At 41.5% G+C, this 24,835-nt stretch overlaps 2 protein-coding genes across 6 annotated transcripts; both read left to right on the forward strand.

The window, feature by feature from the left end:
• The first annotated feature begins 2,024 nt into the window (after positions 1 to 2,024).
• Positions 2,025 to 17,335, forward strand: kdm1b (lysine demethylase 1B). Its single transcript, XM_020504964.2, has 21 exons — positions 2,025 to 2,233; positions 2,510 to 2,658; positions 2,959 to 3,080; positions 4,199 to 4,288; positions 4,401 to 4,512; positions 4,633 to 4,746; positions 4,848 to 4,886; positions 4,996 to 5,188; positions 5,690 to 5,874; positions 6,382 to 6,552; positions 6,633 to 6,707; positions 8,396 to 8,533; positions 8,781 to 8,952; positions 9,655 to 9,782; positions 11,504 to 11,635; positions 11,980 to 12,054; positions 12,171 to 12,287; positions 14,928 to 15,053; positions 15,306 to 15,428; positions 15,576 to 15,728; positions 16,166 to 17,335. The coding sequence occupies exons 1-21, from the start codon at positions 2,218 to 2,220 to the stop codon at positions 16,247 to 16,249; spliced, it is 2,514 nt and encodes an 837-aa protein (XP_020360553.1). The 5' UTR covers positions 2,025 to 2,217; the 3' UTR covers positions 16,250 to 17,335.
• A 1,807-nt stretch (positions 17,336 to 19,142) lies between these two features.
• Positions 19,143 to 22,556, forward strand: LOC109907161 (nucleolin 2). 5 transcript variants are annotated; one of them, XM_020504971.2, is made up of 9 exons: positions 19,143 to 19,660; positions 19,790 to 19,948; positions 20,063 to 20,218; positions 20,339 to 20,521; positions 20,636 to 20,794; positions 20,907 to 21,059; positions 21,186 to 21,392; positions 21,494 to 21,655; positions 21,801 to 22,556. In XM_020504971.2, the coding sequence occupies exons 1-9, from the start codon at positions 19,642 to 19,644 to the stop codon at positions 21,923 to 21,925; spliced, it is 1,323 nt and encodes a 440-aa protein (XP_020360560.1). In that variant the 5' UTR covers positions 19,143 to 19,641; the 3' UTR covers positions 21,926 to 22,556. The 5 variants fall into 5 exon arrangements, with proteins under 5 accessions (XP_020360560.1, XP_020360558.1, XP_020360554.1 ...); XM_020504972.2 differs by having other exon boundaries at positions 19,171 to 19,660; positions 20,063 to 20,182; XM_031795090.1 differs by having other exon boundaries at positions 19,172 to 19,660; positions 21,870 to 22,556.
• The last annotated feature ends 2,279 nt before the right edge of the window (positions 22,557 to 24,835 follow it).

Consider the following 24,835-nt stretch of genomic DNA (forward strand, 5'->3'; position numbering starts at 1 on the left):
TATTTTTGGTCATAAGAGACAGTAGCAGCAACATTATGTACAAAATAAGTAAAAAAATAAGTTACAAGCAACGCAAAAAAAGGAACAAAAAAACACAGTTGGTTAGGAGCACGAAAAAAGTCAGCCATCTTCTCTGGCGCCATGATACTATAGAATGGCGTTGTAAGTAACAGCAAACTTTCCAGGACATAGACATGTCTTATATGGGCAGAAAGCTCAAACTCTTGTTAATCTAAATGCACTGGCTAATTTACAATAGCTATTACAGTGAAAAAATACCATGCTATTGATTGAGGAGAGTGCACAACAACAACAAAAAATCCAACTGATTTGATACATTCACCTCTGAAGGTAAATAATGTACTTGCATTCAGTAATCTTGCTCTGATTTGTCATCCTGAGGGTCCCAGAGATATAATGTAGCATAGCTTTGTTTGATAAAATCCATTTTTATGTTCAAATGTAGGAACTGGTTTCTACAGTTTGAACCTCTGCTGTCTCTGGCTCCACACCCACCCCACTATCTATGTGTGAACGTTAGTGTATAAACTAGTGATCCATCATGTATGACATTCCTGGGAGTGTGTAAGCTAAAATGTTGTATTATCATATCCTTTTTTTGTATGTTCTCTATAGTTATGTACCTTAAAATGTATCAATTGACCAATTTGGCACATTTGGGCAGACTTGATACAAAATATTGTGCAGCATTGCAATGCTTCATTGGATGAATCCGAAACTTTGCACATGCACTGCTTCCATCTAGTTGCCAAAATCTAATTTGAATCTAAACTCCTACATATAATGGCCTTTTTTAATTGCCATTCAAAGATGATGGAACAAAAACAAAAATAAAAAACACATTTTTTCTTTTTAGTATTATCTTTTACCAGATTTAATGTGTTATATTCTCCTACATTAATTTCACATTTCCACAAACTTCAAAGTGTTTACTTTCAAATGGTATCAAGAATATGCATATCCTTGCTTCAGGTCCTGAGCTACAGGCAGTTAGATATGGGTATGTCATTTTAGGCGGAAATTGAAAAAAGTGTCAGATCCTTAAGAGATTTTTAACTTAGTTATTGAAGCCTCCGATGAGAGCATTGCAAAAGCATTTATGAAAAATACCGCTTTACAGAGTTCGTTGTGTACTAGAGTTGTAAAGTACTTAAATAAAAATACGTAAATATACGACATAAGTCGTTTTTTTGCGGTATCTGTACTTTACTACTTATATTTATATATTTATAATTAACTTTTACTTTTACTTCACTGCATTCCTAAATAAAATCATGTACTTTTTACTCGATACATTTTCCCTGACACCCAAAAGTACTTGTTACATTTTGAATGCTTAGCAAGACAGGAAAATGGTCTAATTCACACACCAATTAATTGAACATCCCTCGTCATCCCTACTGCCTCTTATCTATAGGATGTCATTGTAAATAAGAATGTGTTCTTAACTAACTTGCCTAGTTAAATAAAGGTTACATTTGTAAAAAATCTGGTGGACTCAGTAAACACAAATGCTTCATTTGTAAATGATGTCTTGAGCTATACTTAACTCAATTTAAAAACAAGAAAGTGGTGCCGTCTGGTTTTCCTAATATAAGGAGTTTTACATTATTTTGATACCTACGTATATTTGAGCAATTACATTTACTTTTTGATACTTAAGTAATTTACTCAAGTGGTTTTTACCAGGGTTATTTTCACTTTTACTTGAGTCAATTTCTATTCATGTATCTTTACTTTTACTCAAGTATGACAACTGGGTACTTTTTCCACCACTGTGTACAACTCATGGTTTTCAAGTAGTTGCCATTGAAAACATTGCAAATACCTGGAAGAATTATAACTACTTTCAACGCATCTCACAAAAACACCTACTTATGTGGATGTGTGTGTTGGCATCGGACCATAACTCAATGCGACGGACAGACCGAAGTACGTTACTATGGTTATCACCCCCCTACTACGGCAAGCAGAAGATAGCAAACAGTACAAACTCGAAACGCATACTTTCCCCGTTGTGACACACCGGAAGTAGGTTTTGGTGTCAGTTTAGCCACAGTTTCTATCTTTGGCTTCGCCTTCATTTACTACTCAGAATAACAACAACAACAAAGACAGATTGATAACAAATAGTTATTCAAATCGTCTCAAACAAAGGAATAGACTCTGAATCGGAGAGATAGAGCACAGCCAGCTATGCTGACAGATGCAGGTTAGCGCGCTATTTCCATACTCTGACGGTATTGTCTGACAGCTCAGCTTTTGAGCTAACGCTAGCCAGCGGCACAGCTAGCCAGCGGCACATTTGCATATCCACATTGCTTTTAGTTTTGGGCAGCTGAGTATTGGTCGATGGGGCAGCACGTGAGCTTCATGTTGGCAATCTATTATTACTTAATAATACATGAGAGGTCATTTGTTATGACATGTTTTTATCTAGGCTGTGACATGGTCACATTCAGTGATATGATATGTGGTCAATTTACAGATTATACAGTGAATGCTTCAGGTGCTCGGCGTGCCAAGAAGAGGACAGCAATGGAGTCATCATCTGGGGATGGTCAGTCGTCCCTTCGCTCCTCTGGTAGACAGGTCAACGTCAGAATGAAGCGCTGCAATAATCCTCCACCTGGACAGGTATATGTGCACCCTAATATTAGACAAAACAGACTTCATACAGTTGCTTTGGGACAAACCAGAGCTGGCAGATCAAGTATTGTACCTGAGCTAGGCACAATACTAGATCTGTCGGCTCTGGCTAGTTTGGGACTGTGTGGTGTAGTGAGACCACCGTTTTTCAGTCATTCTCACTCACTTTACCTATTGCCATCCAGTCAGCTTATTAATTAAGAGCCTCCTGCCTTTTACCAATCTCTCTGCTTTCAGTAATGAACATATTTTCCTTGATATTGAAGTCTGTCTGTCATTGGATTCCAGACTAAAAGAAAAGCCACTGACACAGAGGAAGAAGAGGACCAATCTGAGAAGAAGTACAGAAAGTGTGAAAAGGCTGGATGCTCGGCCACATACCCAGTGTGCTTTGCTAGTGCCTCTGAAAGGTATCATCAAATATTTTTTTAAATAATTTAACCAACATAGACAACAGCCTGTTATTTCAAATGGGAACAAATTAGTCATAGTGGGCAGAACAAGCAAGGAGGTGGTTAGAGCCAAGCACGAGCTAGTGAGATCCTATTGGCGCTTTCTAGTTACATTTGCATATTTCTGTTATGGAACACCTACTCTGAAGTGCTCGTGTGCAATAACTCAATTTGCCTTTGCACTCCTTATAAACAATGCCGTTTTTTAAAGCTTTGGCAAAGGGTCAAGTCTACAAAACTTAGTCCACTGTTTGTAACAGATTTTGGGAACAGAAAACTGTTGAGATGTTTCATCGATGAGTAAATTATCAGAATGTCAGCCAAAATCCATCCAATGCTAGTCATTGGGCTTTCTCTCACTACCATATTTGGTATTGAGTGGAAACGCCAACCGGATAATTCACATTTATACATCTGGTGAAATATCTCTCATTGTTCTATCTGGTATCATCTCCTGTTTATACTTCACTGGTGGTTTCCAGAGAGAGTCATTGGCAGCTGTGTCCGAAATCTGTCTTGCCTACTACTTACTAAAACTACATATTGTGTACTACGTACTATTTAGAATGTACTGTTTAGTACAAATTAATGCAGTAAGCAACTAATATCAACATACTAATCTATACTGAGGATGCGTCATCTGTTGGGTTGATTTTCGCCGCTCGTTCATTTTGGTACAACGCGTCACCTTCTCTGATTGTCAGCTGTTGTCAAACACACACACGCGCCTGGAAAGACACATTTTTTCCCCCTCAATAAGTGTACAGTGAATTGTACTAGATGAAAAGCCAAAATGAGTAGGATATCCTGTTTATATAAAGCATAGTACGTTTTAGAAATGTCGTATACGTTCTATTGTCGTATGCCTACTATTTAGAATGCAAGTATGGGAGTTCTGCCACTGTCTTACATCAAATAGTGTGACGGTTCTTGCCCTACACTGATCAGTTGAGGTACAAGTGTCCCGTATGAGTGATGTCACCTGTTGGAACACAATGGAGAGAAAGTATGACATCACATTCAGTGTGTTGAGTACTTGCTGACAGGTTTCTGACTGCTCTCCGTCTTTCTTTCAGGTGCGCCAAAAATGGCTACACTTCTCGGTGGTACCATTTGTCCTGCGGGGAGCACTTTTGTAACGAGTGTTTTGATCACTACTATAGAAGGTTAACAGTCTAATTTAAAAAATAACGTTGTCATTTTGTCAAACATGTCATCATGGACACCTGTTCTCTGTTGATCTGAATGTAATGACTATATCTTTCCTTGGTTTATCAGTCACAAAGATGGCTATGAGACATATGCATCCTGGAAGAGGGTTTGGACTGGCAATGGGAAGAGTGAGCCCAGTCTGAAAGCTTTCATGGCAGATCAACAGCTTCCATACTGGGTGAGAGTAACACAGCTGCCTTTCAACCCCGAAATGTCCAGCTAACTGGCATAGTATTCAGGTCACTCTCCATCAAGTGAGTAATTCAAACACATTCACTCCATTGTGATTGGTTTCCAGGTCCAATGCACTAAGCCAGACTGTGGGAAATGGCGTCAGCTAACCAAGGAGATCCAGCTCACTGCCTCACTAGCAGCCACGTATCGCTGTGGCATGAAGTTCAACAATGTCAAGGTAAACAGGAAGTAGCAGGAGGAAGAGACAACAACATAATCAACAATAACTTGATTGACATTTCATGATAGTGCCATAATATCACGTGTTTACATCTACAGACCGAAGGGCCAGACCAGTGCTCTCTGCCAGAAGATTTGGTGAGTGACTGTCTTGAAAAATTACCTTCTGTGTTCCTTCATTTTCAGTCAACAATTTAAAGTATCACTGCAGCCTTGCTCTTATTCGGAACCTTGTTGTGTTCCACAGAGAGTGGCGGAGGTGATCGACAGCTGGTGGCATTCCATGCTGATCCTGCCCCCGTTATTTAAGGACAGCCCGGCCAACCCTTTCCTCACAGCCTACTATCCCGACTGTGTGGGCATGAGCCCCTCAGGATCCACCAGCAACCACTCTCATGCTGAGTTGAGGGCAGAGCACTGCAGAGCCATCCCACCACAGAGTAAGTCCATCGGGGATGGGAGAGAATCCACATCTTAACTCTGTTGCTCTACTTCACAGAGAAGGGAGTGCGACCCAGAGCTAAGGAACCAGTAAATCGGCGAGTCGTTAATATCCATAATAAAATGGGTGGTTCGAGTCTGGAATGCTGATTGGCTGACAGCCGTGGTATATCAGACCGTATAGCACCAGGTTTGATAAAACATGTATTTGTTCTGACCTAATTACATTGGTAACCAGTTTATAATAGCAATAAGGCACCTTAGGGGTTTGTGGTATATGGCCAATATACCATGGCTAAGGGGTGTGTCCAGGCACTCCGTGATGTGTTGTGTCTAGAACAGCCTTTAGCCGTTGTATAATTGACCATATACCACACCCCCCCGTGCATTATTGCTTAAGTCTAGGCTACTTTTCTTTCTATTATCTTAGCTAGTCTGTTGAACCACCAGTCACTCGTGGTCAGTAAATGCATGTTCTCAAACTCATACTTTGTGTTCAGTTCCAGGGCTGTGTCCATACTTCCAGCCTTTTTACCAGCCCAACGAGTGTGGGAAGGCCTTGTGTGTGCGACCGGACATGATGGAGCTGGATGAGCTCTATGAGTTTCCAGAGTTTTCCCGTGACCCCACCATGTACCTGGCCCTGCGTAACCTTATCCTGGCCTCCTGGCACAGAGGCTGTAAGGTAGCCAGACAGATAAGTCCTACACTGTTTAAATTAGACGCTTTTTGGAAGCGTCATAGTAGTAGTAATAATAATAAGAAATGTAGAGATCTGTCAGTTCATGAATTGATGGTCTTTCACAGCTTTAGAGGCAGTTTGAAAAGACAGTCAGTAGCTTGAGCGGAGGGAGCGTCGATGATAGACAGGCAGGGAGAAACGTCAGTCAGATACTGGTAGACAGGCCTAGAGCTCTACATCAGACACGCCGTCTCCTCTTCCTCCGTAGGTAGGCTGGATCATCCACTAGCATCCACCTGGTTTGTGTGGAGTACCTTTCTCTTTCCACATGTTATTTCACATAACCCAGCCATCTAGTCACATACCTATATTTGACGAGAGACTAATAGAATAGTGATGAAAAACAATGGAGTTACATGACCTAGGAGAAATTACATTTTATTTTCTATCAATTAAACACAACAGGGCCTGGTGGTAATGATTAAACACGTCCCTTCCTCTCATGTCTAGGAGGTGCTGACACCCCAGAACTGTGCTCCTCACATCATTGTGAGAGGGCTGGTACGTGTGCGTTGTGTACAGGAAATGGACAGGGTGCTTCTCTTCATGACCAGGAAGGGTCTGATCAACACTGGGGTTCTATCAGTCAAACAGCCCCTGCTTCCCGAGCGCTACCACAACGTGAGTGTGTCTAATTTTCTACCATCAACTTTGTCCAGTTATGTTCTGCAGCTCATACAGAGTTTTGTTGGTCTTTGCAGAATAACGTGATTGTGATTGGAGCCGGGGCATCGGGGCTGGCTGCTGCGCGGCAACTGCAAAACTTTGGCATGCAGGTATTATTTTAAGATTTAAAATGTAGAACTACTTCAAGTGTTCATTTTTGTTTTTGATGTTTTGACCATACCCAGTTAGCACATAACGTTCTGAGAACCTTATGTTTCTTAGAGCTTGGTGAGAGCGTGGTTGTCCCATGGTCATTCCCAGAACTTCCTACAATGTTCTGGGAATGGTGCATTGGTTTATTGAAGCAGGTACCCACGTGCCATCTCCTCATTGGTTATACCCACTGAAAGATGAACGAGGTCAGTGGCAGTAATGCACCTAATTTATGAAAGTTGCCAATCGCAACATAAAGTCAAGAGAAGAAAAAGCCTGGAAGGAGGAGAGATGACTAGAAACGATTCGGTTGACCGTTTTATGTGTGGATTAATTGGCAGAGTAGAGGACCTTGTGCATTTCAGGTAAAATAACAACTCAATGTTTATATCCCAGGACAAATTAGCTAGCAACAGCAAGCTAGCTAAATAGGACAAATTAGCTAGCAAGTGCAAGCTAAATTGCCATAAATGTTAAATGCTTTTCGACCTGTCCCCAAATTAATATAATTGGTTCAGAGTTTGTTTTGATATTTTAACCTGCGTGTTGTGATCGCGTTTCGTGTGGCGGGACAAAATAAAATTATGAACGATGGCGCACGTGCGCAGCCTGTTTGAGTTCCATGTTAGGTGGGAATTTCAGTTCTTCAACATAACATTTCCTCATGATTCTATTTAAAATAAATTTCTCAAATTGTTCAGAGAACGTTAAGAAACAATGTTCTGCTGTGGGAATTTCAGTACTTCAGCATAACGTTTTCTACAGGTTTCCTCATGGTCCTATTTAAAGTAATTTTCTCAAAACTTTCCATAAAAACCACAAGATGACATTAGTAACGTTCAAAGAACGTTCTGAGAACGTTATTTAAAAATATATACATTCTGTTCTCAGCCTCAACAAAACTCTATATTCTGTCTTAAGTGTGTTCAGGTGTGTTGGCCGAGTCCACTAATCGTTCATTGGCCACACCTGATCTTAATGAGTGCTTGTTTCCTGACTAGATAAAACAGCTTTGTATGAGTAAAAAAAAAAACATGGTACGCTAGCTCCATCCTAGTGGCACAGAGGACTAATTCCATGGATAGACAACAGAAGATCATACATTTGAATCTCACTCATACATTTTTTTTGCATGATTAATGCCTAAGCAAATTCATTTCCATGTGTCCTATCTGCTTGGAGTTCAAAAAGTTAACCCAAACTAAGCTAGCAGTGTTGTTAGCAGTCTTATTGAACATGTTCTCAGAACGTTATTTAATTACCTTCAAATAACCTATCGTTTTTGTTCTCAGAACCTCCCTGAAACCTCTAAAAATGTATGTTCCCAGAACAGGTGATATTTTTACTTGCATTCTCAGAACATTTAAAAAAATGTTCAGTTTTACCCGTCAGGAAACGTAGGAGTTCATTCCCAGAACCTATGGAAATCAATAACATACGTTTCCACAACTTCCAAGGAAACAAATGTGCTAGCTGGGTGTCCAGATATGGAACCTACTCCTATAATAACCCATAAGATGTTCTTGGTCTGAAATGAGGTATACATAATATTGTTCACACCATATTGAATGAATAACTGCTGATGAGTTCTGTGGCTGTGCCTTCTTCATGAACTTTGACCTCCAAGTGTTTGATCCAATCACAGGTGGTGATGCTCGAGGCGAGTGAGCGGATTGGAGGGCGGGTGTGGGACGATACATCGCTGGGCGGCGTCACTGTGGGTCGGGGGGCTCAGATTGTGAACGGCTGTGTGAACAACCCAATTGCACTGATGAGTGAGCAGGTGAGAGATTCTTTGTAACAACCCTGACACAAACTACTGGCACTCAGTCATTCACTCACAAACCGTACCTTGAAAACAGGATTTTTCAATGTCAACATTTCTAATCATTCACCCAAAGTTCAACCAAATAACATTTTTTATGCTGCTGCCTCATTTCATTTAGTATTGTGTAACTGCTAATAGATGCCTCAGAAGTCTTTCGGGTCCTACAAGTATTCACATACTCAGTTGCTTCTCTTGTATGTAGCTCAGCATTAAAATGCACAAGCTGGGGGAGAGGTGTGACCTGTTCCAGGAGGGAGGGAGTGCCACAGACCCGGCCATCGATAAGCGCATGGACTTCCACTTTAACGCCATCCTGGATGTGGTGTCAGAATGGAGGAAAGACAAGTCTCAGAACCAGGACACTCCTCTGGGAGGTACAACACATGTGTGGTCACTCCTAGGGTTGCGAAATCTCGTAACTTCCCCCAAAATTCCAAGGTTTTACAGAAATAGCGGTAAAGCCTGGTGTATATACTACACGACTGAAACGATGATGTGATTTAGAGTTAACGTAGCTCCAACAAGCTGTGGCTCAAAACAGCCTCAAATGTTTTCAGTCAAACAGATTTGAAATAACTAGCCAACATTTTGAATTGAATAACATTGCTTGTGAACTTCAGAGCTGTAAAAATTTGCTACTTTTCCTTTGATTAAAGGCAAGTACAAACACATACTAGTAGTAGTCATGGCTCCTGATCCAGAGTCTACATGTCTTGGGTGATGTTTCACTGGCTTCTTCTCAGGTGAGCTCTCATTGGCTGTTGCTCATCACTGTTCTCAAAAGGTGTCGTTGCACATCTCACACTATAAGAGCATTGCAGACTTTGGGTTAGAATATGGGGTAAAATCGTGTAGCATAAACCCGGCTTTTAGAGTAATCACAGAATTTATATTTATTTACTCCTGATTCCAGAAATATTCCAACCAGGATTTCTGGAAGACTTGGGAATTTTGGGACATCGTAATTTTGCAACCCTAGTCACTAAATGATTTGCTTATATATGAAGTAGTGATAGACATTTGGTCAGTTAGTTTCTATCATCTAGTTTCTATCATTTTACAATTTTCACTTCCAGAGAAAATCCAGGAGGTCTACAAAACGTTCCTTCAGGAGTCTGGGGTCCAGTTCAGCCAATTGGAGGAGAAAGTGCTTCAGTTCCATCTCAGCAACCTGGAATATGCCTGTGGAAGCACACTGGACCAGGTCTGAGGATGAGATCATTCCTACCCTGTCTCTTGTGACAGTCAATGAAGTGACCGTAGGAGAGTTATGACAACATAGTCAGGGGTTAAAGTTCTCCGTTACAGCAACGGATTTCCATCATATGGATTCTGGAGAAGTCGTTTTTTTTCTTATTTTCCCCGATCAGTGAAGATGCTCAATAAAATCTGGTTTGGAGATGACATAGAACAGACATGCTTGTCTCTATTAGGCTATGAAATATATTCCCAAATAAATGTATTCTCAAGTATTTTATTTTCTGTTACACTGTTTGTATTCAACTGACATGCATGATTGTGGATGACACTCCGATGTTCAGACGAAGGGAATGACATAGTCTGTCATGCACACCACAGCAGCGCTCCACACCACAGCAGCGCTCCACACCACAGCAGCGCTCCACACCACAGCAGCGCTCCACACCACAGCAGCGCTCCACACCACAGCAGCGCTCCAGTCCGACAGCGGCGTCTAGTCTACTGTAGCTGTTTGTAAAGTCATTCAAAGACTATGCTACAATTTTTTTTTGCCATTTTAATGTTATTCAAACAAAATCAGACAACCCCATAGTAGAATATTTGACCTATTTACCAAGTCGGCTTGTGTTTTATAAATATTCCTCTCGAGGCTCATTGAAGTTACAAGAGCCAATCGTGGGAAAACACTTTTGAAAGCAGTTTTGACCTTTGCTAAAAGAAGAGTGGGATCCCAGTTTTCCATTGCAACCACATTTATTTCTATACTCCTTCAATTGCGCGTGGTGTAGTTTTACATTTTTTTAAATTTATTTTACCTTTATTTAACTAGGCAAGTCAGTTAAGAACAAATTCTTATTTTCAATGACGGCCTAGGAACAGTGGGTTAACTGCCTGTTCAGGGGCAGAACGACAGATTTGTACCTTGTCAGCTCGGGGGTTTGAACTTGCAACCTTCCGGTTACAACTCTAACCACTAGGCTACCCTGCAGTTTTACAACCAGAGTTTCAAGAATGGTTTAGGTGCAACTGTACAACAGAGCTCTTAAAATGGGCAATGTTGCCTTCAAAGGGCAGTAACATACTCTGTAATAGAAAAAAAAGTGAAGTGAATACTAATTAATAATGATGTATTTATAATAAATGAATAATAACAATCAGGATGTGGTGTTCTATGGGTTAAATGCAGATGGACCAACCCCATGCTTCAGCCTATGTATAATTTATAGCCACTATGCAATCAGTTGGGCTACAGGTGCTAATGCTTATTCCTGATAGCATACCTGATAATATAGACCATGCATAGGCTATATGAATGATCCAATATGTTTAAATCATTTTAATATCATTTTTACCAATAGTTATTGAGCCCATTTTTGGAAGTGGAAATTGTATTTTAGATGGTGTCAGTGTCATTTTATTTTCATGCTTTTTTTAGTAGAATGTTAAAAAAAATATATGTTTAAGTCACCAGAACTGAGCTTCTCAGTCCTTGTGAAAACAATTATCCCGTTGAGGACCCGGGACCCCCTAAGCAAGGATACATGTACAAAATGATTCTCTTTCCTGAAAGCATGATGGTTATGACGTTCTTACATGAAAGTGGAGGTTAACTCATCCCCAGACAATCCATCTGAGATCGTCTTAAGTTTCAGTCATGGGATATTTTGTTGTTGCTTTAACCCCTGAATTTAGTGTGTGTGTGTGTGTGTGTGTGTGTGTTCGCAGGTGTCGGCTCGATCCTGGGACCACAATGAGTTCTTTGCTCAGTTCTCAGGAGACCATACACTGCTGACAGAGGGCTATTCGTCTGTGCTTAACAAACTGGCTGAGGGCCTCGACATCCGCATCAAGAGCCCGGTGAGCCATCAAATACGATGTCCCAATTATCTCTCCTTCCTCGCAAAGTGTGTACTTGTCTACTTCCCTTCACTGATTTGAAAGGAAATGACTGGTATGAGAAATATGCTGGAAACTCCTACTAGCCAATGCCTTAAGCAATTCAATGCTTTTTAGATGTGTGAACAAGTGCACACTTAGGGTGCGTCCCAATAATATCTCCTTATGTTCCTTTCGTTGCCCATTCTCCTCTCATCTTGGTTGTGGTATATAGTTAGATACAAGTGAGAGGTTTCTCAAATTTGTTTTGTACTCAAGCATTTCGAGCAATGCCTCACAATCACAGTACACTTGTTTCATTGTAGGTTCAAGCTATCGATTACTCAGGGGATATAGTCAAAGTTACCTCATCCAATGGGACTCAGTGGACAGCACAGAAAGTAAGGACTCATTTGTTTATTTACAGAGTAACGATGCATGTTAAAGTACAGTTGTCTTCCCTGACATTCCACTCTTAACTGTAGTTTTGGGAACATTTATTTGGTCTTTTTTTTAGGTTCTGGTGACAGTCCCATTGACTTTACTCCAGAAGAATATCATTCAATTCAACCCTCCTCTTCCTGAGAGAAAGCTGAAAGCCATCCACAGTCTTGGAGCAGGTCTCATTGAAAAGGTAAGGGTTTAGAGCTGCGACACACTCTGGGTGATGTAAATTAAACTGGTTCACCCTGTCACCAGAAACTGTCTTAATAATCTGGAGGTGAAAGAAACGCACACCTGTTTAGAGGAGGTGCTGGCTAGCGGAGTAGAACACCTGTTTATTAGAGGTGCTGGCTAGCGGAGTAGAACACCTGTTTAGGAGAGGTGCTGGCTAGCGGAGTAGAACACCTGTTTATTAGAGGTGCTGGCTAGCGGAGTAGAACACCTGTTTATTAGAGGTGCTGGCTAGCGGAGTAGAACACCTGTTTAGGAGAGGTGCTGGCTGGCGGAGTAGAACACCTGTTTATTAGAGGTGCTGGCTCGTGGAGTAGAACACCTGTTTATTAGAGGTGCTGGCTAGCGGAGTAGAACACCTGTTTAGGAGAGGTGCTGGCTGGCGGAGTAGAACACCTGTTTATTAGAGGTGCTGGCTGGCGGAGTAGAACACCTGTTTATTAGAGGTGCTGGCTAGCGGAGTAGAACACCTGTTTATTAGAGGTGCTGGCTAGCGAAGTAGAACACCTGTTTAGGAGAGGTGCTGGCTAGGGGAGTAGAACACCTGTTTAGGAGAGGTGCTGGCTAGCGGAGTAGAGCACCTGTTTATTAGAGGTGCTGGCTAGCGGAGTAGAACACCTGTTTAGGAGAGGTGCTGGCTGGCGGAGTAGAACACCTGTTTATTAGAGGTGCTGGCTAGCGGAGTAGAACACCTGTTTATTAGAGGTGCTGGCTAGCGGAGTAGAACACCTGTTTAGGAGAGGTGCTGGCTGGCGGAGTAGAACACCTGTTTATTAGAGGTGCTGGCTGGCGGAGTAGAACACCTGTTTATTAGAGGTGCTGGCTAGCGGAGTAGAACACCTGTTTATTAGAGGTGCTGGCTAGCGAAGTAGAACACCTGTTTAGGAGAGGTGCTGGCTAGGGGAGTAGAACACCTGTTTAGGAGAGGTGCTGGCTAGCGGAGTAGAGCACCTGTTTATTAGAGGTGCTGGCTAGCGGAGTAGAACACCTGTTTAGGAGAGGTGCTGGCTGGCGGAGTAGAACACCTGTTTAGGAGAGGTGCTGGCTGGCGGAGTAGAACACCTGTTTAGGAGAGGTGCTGGCTAGCGGAGTAGAACACCTGTTTAGGAGAGATGCTGGCTGGCGGAGTAGAACACCTGTTTAGGAGAGGTGCTGGCTAGCGGAGTAGAACACCTGTTTAGGAGAGGTGCTGGCTAGCGGAGTAGAACACCTGTTTAGGAGAGGTGCTGGCTAGCGGAGTAGAACACCTGTTTATTAGAGGTGCTGGCTAGCGGAGTAGAACACCTGTTTATTAGAGGTGCTGGCTAGCGGAGTAGAACACCTGTTTATTAGAGGTGCTGGCTAGCGGAGTAGAACACCTGTTTATTAGAGGTGCTGGCTAGCGGAGTAGAACACCTGTTTAGGAGAGGTGCTGGCTGGCGGAGTAGAACACCTGTTTATTAGAGGTGCTGGCTGGCGGAGTAGAACACCTGTTTATTAGAGGTGCTGGCTAGCGGAGTAGAACACCTGTTTATTAGAGGTGCTGGCTAGCGAAGTAGAACACCTGTTTAGGACAGGTGCTGGCTAGGGGAGTAGAACACCTGTTTAGGAGAGGTGCTGGCTAGCGGAGTAGAGCACCTGTTTATTAGAGGTGCTGGCTAGCGGAGTAGAACACCTGTTTAGGAGAGGTGCTGGCTGGCGGAGTAGAACACCTGTTTAGGAGAGGTGCTGGCTGGCGGAGTAGAACACCTGTTTAGGAGAGGTGCTGGCTAGCGGAGTAGAACACCTGTTTAGGAGAGGTGCTGGCTGGCGGAGTAGAACACCTGTTTAGGAGAGGTGCTGGCTAGCGGAGTAGAACACCTGTTTAGGAGAGGTGCTGGCTGGCGGAGTAGAACACCTGTTTAGGAGAGGTGCTGGCTAGCGGAGTAGAACACCTGTTTAGGAGAGGTGCTGGCTAGCGGAGTAGAACACCTGTTTAGGAGAGGTGCTGGCTAGCGGAGTAGAACACCTGTTTAGGAGAGGTGCTGGCTAGCGGAGTAGAACACCTGTTTAGGAGAGGTGCTGGCTAGCGGAGTAGAACACCTGTTTAGGAGAGGTGCTGGCTGGCGGAGTAGAACACCTGTTTAGGAGAGGTGCTGGCTGGCGGAGTAGAACACCTGTTTAGGAGAGGTGCTGGCTGGAGGAGTAGAACACCTGTTTAGGAGAGGTGCTGGCTGGCGGAGTAGAACACCTGTTTAGGAGAGGTGCTGGCTAGCGGAGTAGAACACTTGTTTAGGAGAGGTGCTGGCTAGCGGAGTAGAACACCTGTTTAGGAGAGGTGCTGGCTGGCGGAGTAGAACACCTGTTTAGGAGAGGTGCTGGCTGGCGGAGTAGAACACCTGTTTAGGAGAGGTGCTGGCTGGCGGAGTAGAACACCTGTTTAGGAGAGGTGCTGGCTGGCGGAGTAGAACACCTGTTTAGGAGAGGTGCTGGCTGGCGGAGTAGAACACTTGAAAAAAGAAAAGGAGACCCTCACGCTCTCGGAGGTCAGATGCAATAATTTAATAACCTAATTAACCAACGTTTCGACAGACAAGTTGTCTTCATCAGAAACTGTCTTAACACACATTCCTTCTCTCAGGTTGCTCTGCAGTTCCCGTTTCGCTTCTGGGACGGAAAGATCCAAGGAGCAGATTACTTTGGCCACATTCCACCCAGTCCTGACAAGAGAGGGATGTTTGGTGTGTTCTATGACATGGATCCACAGGTGAGATTCCACCAATCATCTTTGTACTCCAGCTATACTTACTTAACTACTATGTAAACATCTGTTATTTCAAAGGAGAGAAATGCTGTTATGTAGACATTAGAGACAGCTGAGGTTTTTGCAGCATGTTCATTCATTGAAGTGAACCTGTTGAATTGTGGGCAGGAATGTGTAAAAAAATATGTAAAAAAAAAGAAAAAAAAAGGTTTCCTACCAGAGAAAGATGTGTTCCTGTCTTGGCCCATTCCGCAGGGAAAACGGAGTGTCCTGATGTCCGTCATCAGTGGTGAAGCTGTGCCTTCTATCAGGGACATGGAGGACAAAGATGTCGCTGATCAGTGCATGAAGGTGCTGCGTGAACTCTTCAAGGAGCAGGTATTAGAACAACTGTCTACTACTTTGAAGAGAAAACCACACATTACATTAGGACTACTACAAGTGACATTTTTAAGGCATACAAAAATAAATGTCCAATAAATAAATCATGTTGTACCTGTATCTTTCCTTATTTTTCCCTTGTAGGAGGTCCCCGATCCGGTGAATTACTTTGTGACTCGGTGGAGCAGAGACATGTGGTCTCAGATGTCATACAGCTTCGTGAAGACAGGGGGCAGCGGGGAGGCCTATGACATCATTGCTGAAGATGTGCAAGGAAAGGTGTTCTTTGCTGGGGAGGTAAGACCTTGACCCCATTTTATCATCGTACACCAGTGTAGGCTGCTGAGGGGAGGACGGCTCTTAATAATGTCCTGAACGGAGCGAATGGAATGGCATCAAACACATGGAAACCATGTGTGTTTGATGTATTTGATACCATTCCACTTATTCCACTCCAGCCATTACCACGAGCCTGTCCTCCCCAATTAAGGTGCCACCAGCCTCCTGTATCTTATACCAATGTATTACTACAGGCCTTCACACCAAACATCCACGAGAAGCATCTCAGAGTAGGACTGCTAATTTAGGACCCGTTTTGCCTTTTAGATCACAAGGAATCAGATGACATGCACAGAGGAGACCTGATCCTAGATCAGTACTCCTACTCTGAGACGGTTGATAGATACGGCCCCTGATTTAAACATTTTGTTTTTCTCCTGTCTTTCTATCTTCAGGCGACCAACAGGCACTTTCCTCAGACGGTAACAGGAGCCTATTTGAGTGGCGTCCGAGAAGCAAGTAAAATAGCTGCTTTGTAACTCCTTCCCTTTGAGCAGTCACACGATACCAGCATAAAGACATCGACGTTGTACAGCGCAAATCATTCGTTCCCCAAGTTGCTCCTCTTTAAGTGGTGTCTTCTTCTTGTGTGTACAGTACCTCGTGTGAGCAGAGATGGCTATAATGCTGTTTGAAATGTTATGGTTATGTTTTTCCTGTTTATTATGAGTGAAATATGACGTTGTTGGTTTAGTTGGAGATCACTATAATTCAGGATCAGCAGCACACGTATGCTCCTAAACAATTCATTTTGATGTACAAATGGTTAAACGGTATTTGCATTCTATATGGATCTTCGTCATTTGTTTGTCAATATCACACATCATTAATGGCTTTTAAAAAAATAATCAAAATATATGTTTTATAGTCAGATACACCAGATAGGTGCAGTGAAATGTGTTGTTTTACAGGATCAGCCATAGTAGTACGTCGCCGGAGCAAATTAGGATTAAGTGCCTTGCTCAAGGGCACATCGACAGATTTTTCACCTTGTCGACTTGGGTATTTCGAAACAGCAGCCTTTCGGTTACTGGCCCAACGCTCTAACCGCTAGGCTACCTGCTGCCCTTTTTATGCTCCAATGTGTGTGTGTGTGTGGGGATAATGAGCAATGTGTGTGTGTGTGGGGATAATGAGCAGTGTGTGTGTGTGGGGATAATGAGCGCTTAACTGTCCAAGGACTAATATTATTTTAGTTGAGACGTTATGTAAATGAGTACTTCTGCATTAGTGGGTTTTTAATGAGTTATAATTAATTAATTAATTATAATTCACGTTTTCATAAACTGGGCCAAATAAAAAACACCAAATAAGGATGAGTCATTTGGCTTTAATCAGAGTGACTGGTTAGTTAGTGTAGCCTTCAATTGGGTATTAGTTGTACCTGCATTGTTTTTAGCAAGAAAAGTTGAAAACATTTGACAGTTCTCTCTCTCTTTCCAGGTTATTGAGGCTTTAGTTGGCTACCACACTTATCATGTTCCTCTGTCTATATTCTGACACCATGTTCGAATATGACATTTATTAAACATGTGTAGCTTAATAAATGAACCAAACTAACTACATTATGACCTACTCACTTATTTGAGACTTAATGGACTGCACTGATTTGTCACTATCTGCGTAGTGCACTGCACGCTACAGGGGTGTATTCATTAGTCCGTTGCAAAACGTTTCGTCTTTTGCAAAAAATGTTTTCGCAACGGAAACCATTAACCATTTACTGTACGAAGCAAACGGTAACGAAATGGGGAGGGAAATTTGTCCAATAGAAATTTGTTTTCATTGCAATTGGAGTAAACGGGTTGGAGTAAACGGTTTCTAATTGGAGTAAACGACTTCTGTTGCGAAACCGTTAATTGCTTGCTCTAGGAACCAAACGGTGAAAACGGAATCAAACGGGGAGGGATCTACCTGAATTTATCAACTACAAACTCTAGTATGTTCACTATGGAAGCTGTTTAGCGTTTAAGAACCGAACTGAAGAAAATAAATAATAATTCAGGTATGTTCCTCCCTGTTAAGTTCAGTTTGCTTCCGTTTAAGAAATGTTTTGTAACTTAATCGGCAGAATGAATACACCCATTTAGTTTAGAATTGTTTACATTATTGTTTAAAAAAAATGTTTTTTTTGGGGGGGGGGGTTTGAGTACTCATCCTTTTTATACATATTTATTATTATTATTAACAATTCAATACAAAAAGTACATTGAGGAACACAAGTCTATATAAAGAACATTTGGGCTAGGGTGTACAATATCACATTACACAAGGACCTTCTATGTGGCATACACACATTTTATAATTCTAACAGCTTTTTTTGTTGATAGAGTATTTAAAATATAGTTCAATTTTTTTGGGAAATGTACATTTGTGAATATAAAATTTGACCGAAATAATAATTACATGAATTACTTAAAAATCGTTTAAACTTAAAAAAGAATCCAAGCAGTACATCTCTCCACAATAGTTTAAAATCTTCATAAATGTGTTCAGTTAGAAATCTACTGATGTCTTGCCACAGATTCCTTATATGAATACAATGCAAAAAAAGATGCAACACTGTTTCTCGGTGGTCATTACAAAAGGTACAATTTGAATTTATGTTTTTCTTAAATTTCTTCATATAGTGGTTGGCATGATAATATTTATGATTCTTTTTTTTTTTTAAACGTCCTAATTGTATTAATAAGTAGGTATGTGTGTGGTAACATCCAAACTTTTTCCCAAAGAAGATTTGATCAATAAAACCATTCCAACAAGGCTCGTAGAGCTCTACTGTTGTTGGATGGACTGATGAGTCAACAGATTTAATGAAAAATAAAGCAACACCAGATGGAATGGCATCTAAAACAATTGCAAAACCTTTAGATGTTACAGGGATCTTGTAAAGTGATAAAAATGCCTTATAATTAAGTAAAAGACCCTCTTCATTTACAAGTAGGCTCCCAGTAGTTTCAATATTGAACACAAAATGCTGGACCATGACGTCATCAAATAGGGACATCGAGCCTTCTAGTCGAAGATTGTCATTTAGATTGACAAGATAGTCAAGTGACCGCTCTAAAAATGTAATTACATGTCCTCAAAGATGGAAGGCATACGTGAGGAGGTGACATCAGGTGGGACCCTTCTAGCCAATGACAAGGCAGAACAACATGCCATAGAGATAGATAGAGGACGCATATTTGTAATTGTGCCATTATAGCGTCTGTGACAGCATGGGCAGCGCCATTGGGGCTATCTCAATTTTTTATGTTTAAGAAATCTATTTTCTTCTTTTACATTGGCTGATTGCTCACAACTTATTGGAATCCCCTCCCAGTTGGCTACCTTAAAATGGCGGAATCCAACAATGGCAATGGCTATGCTATCTATGATGAGTCCTCTATCTATCTCTATGACAACAGGCACAACTGCAATATAAAGTCGTTTCCGAAATGCCACGTAGGTCTACTTATATCAGTGCATTCAACCTAACCATTTCGAAACTTCTATTCGATAAAATAAGCCTCAGGTAGTAAATGAGCAATTACATTTTTTTTAACATAAAATTACATACAAACATTCCTCACTTCGTGGGTTTATTTCGTGGAAAGATTTTAGTGGAGTAAAATCTCTCGCTCCGCCTTTTCCTCTCTGTTCTAGCGCAGAGCTCGGTGCTTCTAGCAAGTGTAAACAAAAGGAAATTGACATCTTGCAGTCTTGCATATCTTGGAAAGGCAATCGGCGGATCAAGGTTTTTACTTGTTGAGTAAATCGCTAGCTATATTTACATACTAGTGTGTTATTTGAGTATTCAATTTTTGTGTATATCCTCGCGCATTTTAACTTGAGCTTCAGATTGAGCAGAAGAAGTGGAAGTCAAAACATGGTGGAGACACGCACAGGTGAATATTTTATTTATTTAACCTTTATTTAATTAGACAAGTCATCCAAGGACCCTAACGATATAACCCTCGAACATATGCAATGACTTATAGCTAGCAGTTGTATTCTTTTAACATGTTTTCTGGCAGTACCGTTAGAGTCCTTGGATGACAGCTCCGATGATGAACCCCTAATTGCATTAGTAAAGAAGAAGCCGCAGCACATTGAACACAATGGGTCTCAGGGTGAAAAAGACCAGAACCGACAACCAGAACCTGAGTCAAAGAATAGCACTAGAAAAGATTCTGGTGAGCGAACACTACAGTGAAATTAAAACCTTTAAACACCTATTAAATATATTTATAATTATATATTTATGATTATATATTGTTGATCATCATATTCACTGTTTATGTGATTAGGGTTGGATGACACCTCAGATGATGAGCCCTTGACGAAGTTGCTGAATAAACTTTCCAGAGCTAAAAAAGCCACTGTACAAGCAAAGAGGCCAGGGACTACTGATATCCAAAGAGGAACAGGTAATGGCATCAAGAAGACAAACAACAAATTCACAGGTGGGAACCCCTCTCATGTAGGCTATGCCCTGAATATTGTACAACACACACACAAACCCACACACTACTATTCTGAATGGAAGGAGGTATCAATTTATTTAGTCTTTGTCATAATTGTAGGTTCAACCCAGAATGAGGACTCCTATGATAGCTCAGACGATGAGCCCTTGATAAAGATGATTAGAAAGATCCCTAAACAGACATCATTGCCATTCAAAAAGAGACCCTTCAACACAGCCAGAGAGGTGAACGATGTGAAGAAGCGCAGAAATAGCTCACAGAACACTAATAAAATAAGCACAGGTGAGACTAGTTCCTCAAATCTTGTATTTAGAATATAAATACAGAAATGAGCTAAATGGATTCAGCGGGACTAAACTTGCTTTCCTCTTCACATTTGTTCTTCTATGTAACTAGATTCATCATCAGGTGACAGCTCAGATGACGTGCCCCTGATTAACATGGTCGACAAACTCAAGACACAAATGCGAACGAAGACACCCACCACTACAGCCAGAAAAACACCTGGCATTAAAAAGCCCAGAAAAGTTTTTAAAAAACACAACAGGAGTATAGGTGAGAATACATATCGCCTCTTGGCTCCATGCTTTCACCGTGACATAATATTTTTGGAGACTTGTATCCTTGTTTCTAATTCAAATGTTTTGTTTTCTGATTGCATGATCAGAGACCTCAGATGACAGCTCTGATGACGAGCCATTAATAAATCTGACCAAGAAGTCTCCATCTAAAGAGACTGAAAGGACAATACTGAAGAGGTGTGTCACTAAGGAATCAAACAGCAACAACTGTAATAAAATTGAAGGGAAAATGAGCAGAGGTAACTACTTCTGCAAAGCACTTTTTCAATTTTATTGCACAATATCCTGGCGGATCAGGTTGGGTCGCTGAATTTGGGTCGTTAAATTTCTCTAATATTTTTGCTTCATCCTGTTTTAATTGTCAGAGGAAGAGGTGAGTTCTGATTCTGATGATAAGCCCTTGATAAATCTGGTCAAGAAGCCTCTTAAAGCTGTAAAGAAGACCACGACACCATTAAAGAAGAGGAGCGGATCAGGAAAGACTGTGGTAGCCAGAAAGAAGACGAGACCAGACATTATGAACAAAGCAGTCATCAGACGGAGCACCAAAGTTGTTCAAAGAACACGTGAAGGTGAGAATTATTTTTCAGCACAATCCAAAATACACCTTAGAATAAATAAAATAGGTTGTCTTGTTTTATGCAATAGTTGATCATTTGTATTGCTTTATCAGGGTCTTTGGATGACAGCTCAGACGATGAGCCCTTGAGTAAAAAGATGGTGAGAAATCCACAAATGAAGAGCCTAATGGTGATTCTGGAGAGATGTGACACTAAAGAAGTCTTGGAAGATAACTATAGAGCCAACGTGGGAAACACTGGTAAAAGAAGTGCAGGTAAGAACTCCTCTTATCGTATATTTCCTCTCCCATGGAATATCTTTGACATAGTCTACAGCTGCACTGTTTGATAGATAACATTGAAATGGGCTATTCTCTACCTATTATGCAGAGCACCTATAGTTGTTTATTTATTTGTCAGGGGATAAGGAGAACTCCGATGATGAACTCTTGATAAAGATGGTCACGAATCCCCCTCATTCTTCACCAGAAACTATGGCAGAGAAGGAAAATAAGTCACAAACTGCCCTTACGATGAACCTTTGATAAAGATGGTTGGAAACCCAAAGTCATGTTCAAGGGATATTATAGATACTGGAATAGTGACTTTGTTTTGGGAAAACGTTGAGTAACAAATTTGCCGGGAAGATGGCACAGTTGTTACTGACACAACAACCCCATTTTTTATTGCATGAGTTTACAGTGTTATGGTGAAAAGAAATATGTGAATTGTCTAAATATTTTGGTGATCTGGAATCACTATTTTCATGTTAGAATTTTTTAGTCTTTTAAAATTTGTAACTTTTTCTATCATTTTTTAAAATATTTTTTTTTACCACTTGGATGCTGGTGGTTTCATGTCTATAGCATATTTATAACCATGCGAAATTTGACTCACTCAATTGGTCAAATTTTTTATTGTTGCCAATACTGTCTCCAGCATAATGAATTATAGAGTACATTTGTGTGATCAAATGCAATACCTTCCTCCCCCCTATTCCTTTTGGCTGGAATGGGCCATCACTGGAAGCAGTACTATACATTGTAGATGTTCTTGTTTCAGTCCAAGTATAAGGGCGCTGACATTCAATTGTGAGATGACATTTTTTTATTATTTTTTATTATTCATGAATTGATTTGTTTTCAACAATTTTATTAAAAGAACAGAAGTTTCCCATTTTGTCTTGTTTCAATGGGCAGAAAGTATGCTTTAAAGACCACCGACAGACACAGCACCAAATGTATTTGTTTGTTGTTGTTGCAAACACTGAGTTCTTGAGTTTGCCTGTCATCATTAAGGCATTTTTGAATTGCTAAACACGAGGTATTAACATAGATTCAGTACAAAAATATACACTTTGTTACAAAAAAAAAACTATGAATGTATGATACAATAATCTATTCAGACAGAATAGTTTTAGGTCCTGCTGGCCGTTTTTGTCTTTTTAGGAAAATGTGTGATGTCAGTCATTCCCAATGGAACACGCCTTCACTTCTATGGGAGATAATCGACAAAGAAGTCCAGTCTTCATTGAGACAGCATCTGTAAAACGAGGGGCACATTTTCTGTCAGTTGAAACAATGTTAAAAGGAACTGGGGACTGGAAACCCTCCAGTGTCAATTTTAGCATGTCAATCTTGGTGGGGCAAACTCCAAACAAATTAGCGGGATGCATGCCAGCAATGCCACAACACTAAACAATACATTAATTGCAGTATAACGGTGACAAAAGGTGCCCACAATCTGTTAGGGCCTACATAAAGCTGTCCCAACAGCAGAGTCCCAACAGCAGTCCCAACACCTTACCACTGCTACCCCAGGTTATCAGTGGAGCCTTGTCTGGCAGTGAAACAGTTAATTCAGCCTCAATTACTCCTTAAAAAAAACATGGGCGATATTGCTGACTTGCTTAAACAAATGTGGTTTCTACTGACAGTTGAAATGGCATGAGGGGAAGACGAGCGGATAAGAGGCAATCCGTCATTTCAAGACATTAATGAGCGAGCTAGGACATGGACCAAAATATTAGTGTGAGATACATGGGGTACTAACAGCTTACTACACAACATACACTTACTTTCCTAGCTACAGTATACAGTGCCTTTTGGAAAGTATTCAGACCCCTTGACCTTTTTCCACATTTTGTTACATTACAGCCTTATTCTAAAATGTATTACATATATATTTTTTATTCATCAATCTACACACAATATCCCACAATGACAAAGAAAAACAGGTTTTTAGAACATTTAGCTCATTTATAAAAAACCAAAACAATGGAAATACCTTATTCAGACCCTTTGCAATGAGAATCGAAATTGAGCTCAGGTACATCCTGTTTCCACCAATCATCAAATCAAATGTATTTATATAACCCTTCTTACATCAGCTGATATCTCAAAGTGCTGTACAGAAACCCAGCCTGAAACCCCAAACAGCAAGCAGTGCAGGTGTAGAAGCACGGTGGCTAGGAAGAAACCTAGAGAGGAACCAGGCTATGAGTGGTGGCCAGTCCTCTTCTGGCTGTGCCGAGTGGAGATTATAACAGAACATGGCCAAGATGTTCAAATGTTCATAAATGACCAGCATGGTCAAATAATAATAATCACAGTAGTTGTCGAGGTTGCAACAGGTCAGCACCTCAGGAGTAAATGTCAGTTGGCTTTTCATAGCCGATCATTGAGAGTATCTCTACCACTCCTGCTGTCTCTAGAGAGTTGAAAACAGCAGGTCTGGGACAGGTAGCATGTCCAGCGAACAGGTCAGGGTTCCATAGCCACAGGCAGAACAGTTGAAACTGGAGCAGCAGCACGGCCAGGTGGACTGGGGACAGCAAGGAGTCATCATGCCAGATGGTCCTAGGGCTCAGGTCCTCTGAGAGAGAGAGAGAGAGAGGATTAGAGAGAGCGTACTTAAATTCACACAGGACACCGGATAAGACAGGAGAAATAATCCAGATATAACAGACTGACCCTAGCCCCCCGGGACATAAACTACTGCAGCATAAATACTGGAGGCTGAGACAGGTCAGGAGACACTGTGGCCCCATCCGATGTTTCCCCCAGACAGGGCCAAACAGGCAGGATATAACCCCACCCACTTTGCCAAAGCACAGCCCTCACACCACTATAGGGATATCTTCAACCACCAACTTACCATCCTGAGACGAGGCAGAGTATAGCCCACAAAGATCTCCGCCACGGCACAACCCAAGGGGAGGGCGCCAACCCAGACAGGAAGACCACGTCAGTGACTCAACCCACTCAAGTGACGCACCGCTCCTAGGGATGGCATGGAAGAGCACCAGTAAGCCAGTGACTCAGCCCCTGTAATAGGGTTAGAGGCAGAGAATCCCCGTTGGGATTGGGAACCGGCCAGGCAGAGACAGCAAGGGCGGTTTGTTGCTCCAGTGCCTTTCCGTTCACCTTCACACTCCTGGGCCAGACTCAATCATA

The sequence above is a fragment of the Oncorhynchus kisutch genome, linkage group LG17 (genome assembly GCF_002021735.2).
Source record: "Oncorhynchus kisutch isolate 150728-3 linkage group LG17, Okis_V2, whole genome shotgun sequence".
NCBI lineage: Eukaryota > Metazoa > Chordata > Actinopteri > Salmoniformes > Salmonidae > Oncorhynchus > Oncorhynchus kisutch.